This window comes from Arachis stenosperma, chromosome 9, assembly GCF_014773155.1.
Source record: "Arachis stenosperma cultivar V10309 chromosome 9, arast.V10309.gnm1.PFL2, whole genome shotgun sequence".
Lineage (NCBI taxonomy): Eukaryota > Viridiplantae > Streptophyta > Magnoliopsida > Fabales > Fabaceae > Arachis > Arachis stenosperma.
The window spans coordinates 2,929,456-2,939,304 of NC_080385.1; the positions used below are offsets into that span (position 1 = coordinate 2,929,456).

The window sequence follows — 9,849 nt, forward strand, 5'->3', positions numbered from 1 at the left end:
CACGACAAGACAAGCAGAGACAATAATTTCTTTCTTTTGACTGTGCACCAGGACAATAATTAAGAGCAAGCTAAGTATTATGGAATGAAGAATCTCATTGAATAAAAGCATATGAGTAAATGGTAGACAGCTATAGACAGGACCTCCGAAAGAAAAAGATATCACCATACTGTAAGAATTTATTGATTTGAGACAAATTAAAGTAACAACACAAGGACAATAATTTCTCTCTTTTGATTGCAGGCAAGTATTGTGAAAATAAATGGTAAAAATTAAAAGATGTCCCACTGACTTTACTTGGAGTTTACTTCCAACACCAACAGCATTTTGCTATTCACAATTCATTTGTTTCCTACAGCCATCTCCACTCATCAAAGCAAAACCAATCTCTCATCTTTCTCTTCCTTTCTTTCTTTCCTTTTTTTTTCCCCTTCATTTGTTGCATTTCTGAAAATGGCTGAGGCCTTGCTTGAAATTGTGCTGACGAACTTGTTCCCTTTGGTCCAGAGTGAATTTGCAGCCTTTTTTGGAATCAAGGAAAAGGCTGAAGAGCTATCAAAAAATTTAGAACTGATCAAAGCTTTTCTTGATGATGCCGAGGAGAAACAATGGTCAGATCGTTCACTGAAGGTGTGGCTGCAGCAGCTTAAAGATGCAATGTACGAGATGGATGACATCCTTGATCAGTTGCCTACTGAATCCTCTCAACTTGGGTGCTTAACTTCTTTGAACCCAAAGAAGGTGATTCATCAGCGTGAGCTTGGGAAGAAGTTGAATGAGATAATAGGGAGGTTGGATCGAATTGCTCAACGTAGGAGCAACTTTGATCTTAGACAAGTTGTGAGGGAAAGGCCAAGTGAAGCAGCTGAATGGCGCCAAACAAGCTCAACTATCGCCCTTCCTCAAGTGTACGGACGAGATGAAGATAAAGCGAGAGTTGTGGAGTTTCTTCTTAGCCCATCACGAAGCTTTGAGTTCCTTTCCGTCTATCCCATTGTTGGATTAGGTGGTCTTGGAAAAACAACCCTTGTTCAGCTGGTCTACAACGATCAACAAGTAGGTAACAATTTCGATTTGAAGATTTGGGTGTGTGTTTCTGAGAATTTCACTATCAAGAGTATCTTGCGTTCCATTTTAGAAGCTATCAAAAAGGATAAGTCTGAGGTTTTGGATTTGGAAGTAATGGAGGAAAAAGTGAAAGAATTGCTGCAAAGTAAAAAGTATTTGTTGGTTTTAGATGATGTCTGGAAAAGAAACCAAGAAATGGAATTGGGATTAACCCAAGACAAATGGGATAAATTAAGATCCGTGTTGTCTTGTGGATCTAAAGGCTCCTCCATTTTAGTATCCACTCGCGATAATCATGTTGCAACAATTATGGGAACATGCCAACCTCATCATTTGTCCCGTCTATCCGATGATGATTGCTGGTCCCTGTTTAAACTGCGTGCATTTGGAGCTGACAAAGAAGAGCGTGCAGAGCTTGTAGCAATAGGCAAGGAAATAGTCAAGAAATGTGGAGGATCACCTCTTGCAGCACTGGCTTTAGGAGGTTTGATGCAATCCAGAAGCACGGAAAAGGAATGGCTTGAAGTTCAGAAAAGTAAGCTTTGGAGTTTACCGGATGAGAATGATATTATGGCTGTCTTGAGATTAAGCTACTCTTGTTTAACGCCAACTCAAAAGCAGTGTTTTTCTTTCTGTGCCATATTTCCCAAAGATGCAGAAATCATGAAGCAGGAATTGATTTATCTTTGGATGGCTAATGGATTTATTTCATCACGGCCAGACTTGGAGGTGGAGGAGGTTGGCAACATGGTTTGGAAAGAATTATACCAAAAATCATTGTTCCAAGATGTTAGGAGTGATGATTTTTCTGGCGAGGTTTATTTCAAGATGCATGATTTAGTCCACGATCTTGCTCAATCAATTTCAGGGCAAGAGTGTATATGCTTGGAGAAACAAAACCTTAATGATTCTTCAATAAACCCCCGTCATGTTGTTTTTCACGGTATTCATAAAAAACATTTCAAGAAGAGAGTCTTTGAAAAAGCTGAATCCTTGCGGACATTGTATCAACTGAATTCAGATGAATTTCCCTTCACCTCTAGATTGATTCCAACAAATAATTCGCTTCGAGTTTTGTGCATATATAGTAGAAAGATACCATCATTTGGGAGTTTAAGTTGCTTGAGGTATTTGGAACTTCGTGATTTGGATATAAAGAGCTTGCCTGCTAGTATTTGCAATTTGCGTAGACTGGAAATCTTGAAACTAAAAAAATTGTCGAGTCTTCGCCGTCTACCGAAACACTTGACAAGGATGCAAAATCTCCGACATCTTGTCATTGATGATTGTTATCGGCTATCTGAAATGTGTCCAGACATTCACAAACTATGTGAATTGAGAACACTAGGTGTATACGTTGTGAAATCAGAGAAAGGGCATAGTTTGGCAGAGCTACGTGGTTTGAATCTGGGAGGAAAGCTAAGCATCTCAGGCCTAGGAAATGCTGGGAGTATATCTGAAGATGAAAATGCCAACTTAAAGGGTAAACAAGACCTTGGAGAATTGATTTTGTCATGGAGCAATAGTGGTAAGAGGAAGTCGGTAGTGGGAGCAGAAGAAGTACTTGAAGCGCTTCAACCTCACTCCACACTCAAGCTGTTGACCATACAACGCTATGAGGGAATGCATTGGCCAACTTGGATGGAAAACAATTCTGCTACCCACAATTTAGTTTCTCTTCGACTTTACTATTGTCGAATGTGCGGGCATCTTCCTCCAGTGGGAAAACTTCCAGTTCTGAAGAAGCTTTTTGTAAGTGGCATGGATGATGTGCAGTACATTGAGGAAGATGAAAGTTATGATGGTGTTGAAGCAATGCCATTCCCATCTTTGGAGGAATTGGAACTGTACTACTTGCCAAACGTGGAGCGGTTGTTGAAACAGGAAACAACACACATGTTCCCCTCTCTTTCTATCCTCAAGATCTACAATTGCCCTAAACTGCAATTGCCGTGCCTTCCAAGTGTTAAGGTCCTCAATGTTTTGTATTGTAGCAATGAGCAACTGAAGTCAATCTCTAATCTCAACGCTCTTAATGCACTATGTCTTAATCTAAATGATCAAGTGTCTTACTTCCCAGAAGGAATGATGAGCAACATGACCTCTCTTGCAACTCTAGAGATATTTTCCTGCAGTGAATTGAAGGAACTGCCATCTGACATCACAAAACTCACTGCTTTGTCTCATCTACGCATCAGTAACTGTGGTAAGCTGGAGTGTCTACCAGAACAAGGTTGGGAGGGCTTATCTTCACTTCGAAAACTGTCAATTGAATTCTGTAAGAGTTTGGGATCCTTGCCTGATGGTTTCCGGCACTTAACTTCACTTCAATATTTGAATATTGGTGGCTGCCGAATGTTGAAAGAGCGGTGTAAGCAAGGAACAGGGGAGGATTGGCACAAGATAGCACATGTTCCCCATGTCGATAACTGGTAATCATTGTATGTATTTATTGTATTCTTGGTTTATACACAGCTTATTCATTATTTTCTTTTCATTTTGTTGTGTATTTGCATAATCATGGTTTTAATATCTTGTAGCTGCCAGCCGCGTCCAGCTCACCGCCGTCGCATCGCCATCAGAAGCCAGAACCGAGTGAGATGCGTCTGAGAGAGGAGACGAGGAAGAAGGACTACCGCCGTTTTGCCTTACTACCGTCAAACTGCTACAGCTGCCGCGCCTTGTCTCCGTCGCCGCTGAGCCTCAACTGCCGCCATGCCAAGTAGCCGTCACTAAGGAGAGCACGGGGAGAGAGAAGGGAGAGACTTCGCGAAAGGGGAAGGAGAATACGACAGAACTCATCGCCGGGAAGAGGGGTAACAGTGGTGTGTTGCCGCTGCTGCTGCCGTTGCTGGGGAAGGAGGTCACCTTCGAGCTGCGCGCCACCGTCAGAGCCATTCCTTGCTGGCGCTGTTGCTGGTCCTATACTTCCGGTTTAAGCATCTTATTGGAGCTAATGTCGCCATCCCCATTGTAGTTTCTGGAAAAACGCCGCCGAATAGTGCTTTTGTTTTGGTCTAGGTCATTTTCTTAAACTTGCATGGTTTCCACTTTTACTCTGCTACTATTCCATTTATGCTACCTTGTTTCCATTCTGTTTCAGCCGTTGTAGCTGTGACTATTACAAAGTTGTTGCTGCGGGATTAGTTGGAGTTGTTGCTACTGCCTCGGTCTAAATTCTACGTCCTTTCGATCCATTCTATTCCAACCATCTTCACCCTTTTAATTTGGCACTCCGGTTTTAGTTTCTTCGGTCCCTTGGGACCAAGTTGTGAGTAGGCTTTACATTTATAATTGTTTGGCTTTACGTCTATAATTAATTGGATATACGGTGCTTGAACTTAGTTATACTTACAAAGATTATTATCAAATGATTTTAAATTAGTTTTACTAATTGATTTATTAGAACTAAATGCTTATTCTTGTTAAACTTATTTTAAATGCACATGAGACTATATATTTTTATGAGACCATATGTATGTTTGAAGAAGTTTTATATAATTTTAAAGCATTTGATTTTATTCGAATATGTATTTTTGAAGTATTGAAATTTTGTTAGTACTCACTTATTTTGGAATTGTGAAATATTTTGGAATGTCTTAAGATTGAGAAAATATGATTGAATATGATTTGGATGAGAAATTATTATCTAATTTGATTTGATTCGATACCTTATATATTTGAAAAACCAAAGATTTGTTGTGTTTGAAGTTATATGTTTTGAATTGGTTTGGGAGGCTCGTATTAGAAAACCGTAGTTAACGGCGGTTATGACGTTAACCTAGATGCATTTGGCTCAGACCTCAGCTAGTAGGGGCGTTGCTAGCCTAACGTGTAGGCCACACGTTGGATCTGTTATTCCGTACGGACACACTAGAAGAAAGGGCTACCCATAGAGGTGGAGCTACCCAAGTGTGGACTTTTGATTTGATTTTTATATGAGAACTCCCTTATTGATTCACTTATTATTATGAATTATTATTTTCTAATTAAAATTATTTTGATATAATGTTTATATGGTCTCATGTCGATTATAAATGTATTGTCTAATCACTGAGTTGTAAAACTCACCCCATTTTTCTAAAAATATTTTTCAGGAACAATTCATTGTCTATGTGAGACTTTTTATTCAAAAAGTAACGATTTACAATGAGTACTTATTCTTGACGAGTTCCTAAATGTATATGCTCCATATGACACAGGTAGGGTCCAACCATTCTTAATTATTTTAATTTTTGTTAAAAATGTATAATTATTTATTTTAGGACTTATAAAATATTTATAACTTTCTTATTCAATTTATATTGGAGTATGTTATGTTAGGCTTCACTATGATGAAAAATAAAGTACAAGAGAGTCACAAAACCTTAAAGTAACAAGTTAATGGGTCTCTCATCTTATAAACTCCACACTCTTCCTTATTTTCTTTGATGTGGGACTAATTTTAACACTTCTCACACTTACAACACTAACAAAGAATACTTTTTGAAAATAGTTAAATGACATTTTATTTAAAAGGTAAGATTTTAAAATTTTCAATAATATTAAATACATATTATGTTTTTAACCTCTTTTTCATATCTTTTAAACAACTCTTTTAAAAATGTCATTTTCATATCTCATACATTTTTATGTCTATGATTTATCATTCATTGCAAATTTAATTTATTAAACTAAATTTTTGTGATTTATTTTTCTTACTATACAAAAAGTTTATACGTGACTACCTGTGCATCAAGATATAGAATAAAGAAACAAAATATCAATTAAATTCTAAAATTACTTTATCCGTGAAATGAGTTGATAATATAACTTTAGTAAACATTTTTTTTCACTTGTGTATTTTGGTTTTAAGGTTCCTGCTTCTTTCATATCCCCATGCATGTTCTGATGATGTCTTTGGAAATTAATTTGGAGAATGAATAATTTTTCGAAGATCAATTTGACAATCTATTCTATAAATTTTGTACCATTCAAAGATATTATATAGTCTTTATATAGTTTATAAATATACATAAGATTCGAATGATATACTACATTTGTTTTTCTAACATAATTTAAAGTTCTTAAAATACACATTTTAATCAATCAGTTGTTCTACATATTTATCTATACAATAATTTTGATCCTAAAATTAGTTATGTATAAATTAATTATCTAATTTACACTTCTTACACGAGCTATAGAATATAAAATGGAACTAAAATTCAATTCAAATTCAGCATAAAAAGTTCAATTCATATTGATTTTTAGTCAATAATCCGTATTAAACAAAAGCTGATGAGGATTATTACTCATTGCAAGTTGCAATTCTAATATTCAATAATAGAAGTGTTCTTATGGCTATAGAAGGGATCTCCGAAAGAAAAAAAGGCATCAATAGTGTGGAAATTATTGATTTGAGACAAATTAAAGTATCTCTTTGGATAAAGTATATGAATAAATGGTAGAAATTAAAAGATGATCCACTCATTTTTGTTGGAGTTTTCTTCAACATTGGCTGCACTTTGCATTACAAATAATTTCTTTCCTACAGCCATCTTCACTGGTCAAAGCAAAACCAATCTCTAATCTTTTTCTTTCTTTGTTTCTTTCTTTCAGGTGATATTTATTTCCAAATGCATGAGCTAGTCCATGATCTTGCTCAATCAATTACAGAAAAAGAGTGTTTGTGTTTGGAGGAAGCAAATCTGACTGACTTACCAAGAAACACACATCATATGCTTTCAAGTGTGATGAAGTAACTGAAACACCATTAGGAAAGGGATATCTCATTCTACCGTGTAAATCAATTGATTCGATAATATAACCAATAGATTAAATTGTAAAAATTTATATTATTTTAAAGACTTCAATTGATTGGATAACACGAACAATCAAAACAATCAATTGATGAATAAGAAAAATTCACATTCTAAACATGATTCAATTGATTGTGTAACAATTTCAATCGATTGAATTTTAGAAAAATCATATTGTAGTTTAACATTCAATTTATTGTGTTGTACGTCCAATTGATTAAATTACCAAGAAATAAGGTTTTACTAGTGTTTATGAATGTAACAGATCAAGAATAAAAAATTAATTAATTTAAATTACCAAAATATTTATGACGATTAATGAAAGATTTATTTCGTTATTGTTTTTTTTAATTATTAATAAATATGATAAATAAATAATAAAATAATAATTTATAAAATAAAAAATTAATTTTATAATTAAATAATATATATAAAAAATTAATTTATAATTAAAATTAAATAAAAACTATTTAATTGTTATTATTAAAAAATTTAAAAAATATATTTTATTATACAACCATTAAATAATTCAATATTATGGACCGTCGAATCATGAAATAAGTATAATTCTTTCAAGGGTGACTTACACAGTTTTGAAATGTTAATAAAAATATCTGTTATTGGTATGAACACGCATTATGAAAAATTAAGAGTAATCAAGTTTGTGAGTGGAGGGAGATAATATTTTTGTGGTAATGGTTAGAAAGACAAAAAATAATTAGTTAAAATAATTTAAATTTATTTTATTTAATATTTATTTATTATAAAATATATTAAATAAAATTAAAAATAAAAATTTTTAATAATTTTTTATTAATATTTTTTGGTTATCAAAATATTTTCGTATTTTTGGAAGATTATTAAAAATAGAAATCGCTTGGTATTTGTGAAACAATTTCGCTAAGGAACCAAGAGAGATATAGTCAACAATAAGCCAACAAGTATATTTAAACTGCATTCTATATTAATTAATTATAATTAATTATTAATTATTCAAATTTTATTTTTTAACAAATATAAAATTAATGATTATTAATTACCTCTTCTTACTCTAATTCACCTCTTACTATTTATTACGCAAATCCTAATTTCTCTTTTAAGAAAGTAAAAAAAAGTCTAACTTCCAAAAAAAAATCAAAACTTAAATAAAGAATCATCTAAATCTTAAGAAAAAAAACATACAAGATATAGGAAAAAGAATTATCCAAACTTTAAGAAAAAAAACATACAAAACATAAGAAAAAAAATCATCCAAAACTAATAAAAAGAATCATCTAAAATTTAGGAAAAAGAAACAAAAAATTAGTTAAAAGAATCATTCAAAACCAAATAAAAAGAGAAGAAGAAGAAGTGCCGTAGGGTGACCAGCGACAACATCTTAGACGGCGTTGTGTACACGGTGGGGGCTTGCAGTGGCGCGTTGTGAAGAAAAAGGCATAGAGACCGTGCATTGCGAGTGAAAGAATCGCCATGGATCAGAGTAGTTGATCGCGCGTTGCGAATGGAGTCTGGTGGCGCTGCGATGCAAGGGATGGGGGACCGCGGCGATGCGAATGCGTCGAGACTGTGGGCGATGTCATCGACAAAATAAGGATGCACTGCAACCGTGAACAACACTTGCACCACTCTCACGAACGGCGAAGAACCAAGCAAGGTGACACGGGAAGGATGGTTGGTTGGAGAATGTCGGCACCGTAGCTGTGATAAATAGTGAAACAATCCTCGCAGCCGTGGAGAGTGAGAAGGTGAAGAAAAGGAAGTTGAAACCCTCTTCCGTGATTCCGTTGTGTTATGGATGGATGAACGTATCACAATAATTCTATTTTAGTATATCAAGCAATTAATATCTAATATTCATAATTATAATTAAATAAAAGAAATTAAAATAATTATAATTAATTGAGTTGTTCAATTTTTTGTTAGTTAGACTTGGTTTCCTATATTTTTCCTTTGTAAAAAGTTAGTGTATGTACGCATTACGACTTGAAAAGTTAAAATAATACTATAATCAAGTTAGTGGTGCCAAAAGTGAATGAGAAGAAAAAATTAATTGAAAATTATTAAATTTTTATTTGTTATTTTTTTTTAAAATAAAAATTATTATGCATATCTTTTTTAAATTAATTATGTTTATTTTTTAATAGAATTATCTAAAAATTCTTATTATTTTAGCTTATTTTTTGTTTGAACAGAAGTAATCAAAATTGAGATAGAATTTTTACTTGAATAGAAGTAATAAAGATGGGTTAGATCCTAAACTAAATTGAAAGATTGATTATTCATTATGAGAAAAAGTTAAAAAAGAAACATGATAATTTTTTACTGAAAAAATGATAATTTATATAACTTCTTTAAAAAGGATACCATGACTCTCATAAAATACAATAATAAATATAATAAAAAATTTTCATCCAAAAAATAAAATAAAATAAAATAAACATTTAATAAATATATATTATTGAATCTTATCTTAAACGGATAAGTAATGTGAATTTTTCAAATGATCTCATAATTTTGAAATAATGCTTCTAAATATGTCTTTTAAATTTAACTATCTAATATATATTTATCGTAATGTTAAACAGACAATAACTACAATTATTTTATTTAAAAATATGATAATAATTTTAAATTATTTAGATTAATTTTTTGTTGTTTCTCAAATATTAGTATATGTTTATTATTGGATTAAATTTCACCGCTCTTAGTCCCACAATAGAGACAATACAAATAAGTAACTTTCTAAGAAGTTTCAAGGCACCACAATCTCTAATCTTTGTCTTTCTTTCTTCGAGTTTTATGCACAAAATCTTCCAAGTTTTATGCATTATGTCATATACCACATCTATTGTTGCAGCATTAGCCCACCCTGTTAGGCTCACCATTATTCCCTGAACCAAACCCACAATCAAAACTTCAAAACCTATTTATTAGCTTAAAAGAAGTATAACAAATACTAGTGCGTTTCAAAATAAAGTGA

General features: G+C 32.9%; 1 protein-coding gene across 3 annotated transcripts; it reads left to right on the plus strand.

Moving 5' to 3' along the window:
• Nucleotides 1-228: 228 nt before the first annotated feature.
• Nucleotides 229-7,023, plus strand: LOC130951199 (putative disease resistance protein RGA4). Of its 3 annotated transcripts, none has more exons than XR_009073869.1 (5): nucleotides 229-3,509; nucleotides 3,609-4,089; nucleotides 4,172-4,339; nucleotides 5,166-5,270; nucleotides 6,670-7,023. XR_009073869.1 is itself a non-coding variant. In XM_057879833.1 (2 exons), the coding sequence occupies exons 1-2, from the start codon at nucleotides 454-456 to the stop codon at nucleotides 3,676-3,678; spliced, it is 3,117 nt and encodes a 1,038-aa protein (XP_057735816.1). In that variant the 5' UTR covers nucleotides 229-453; the 3' UTR covers nucleotides 3,679-5,159. The 3 variants fall into 3 exon arrangements, 1 of the variants encoding a protein (XP_057735816.1); XR_009073867.1 differs by having other exon boundaries at nucleotides 229-3,500; XM_057879833.1 differs by lacking the exons at nucleotides 5,166-5,270; nucleotides 6,670-7,023 and having other exon boundaries at nucleotides 229-3,500; nucleotides 3,609-5,159.
• Nucleotides 7,024-9,849: the final 2,826 nt, after the last annotated feature.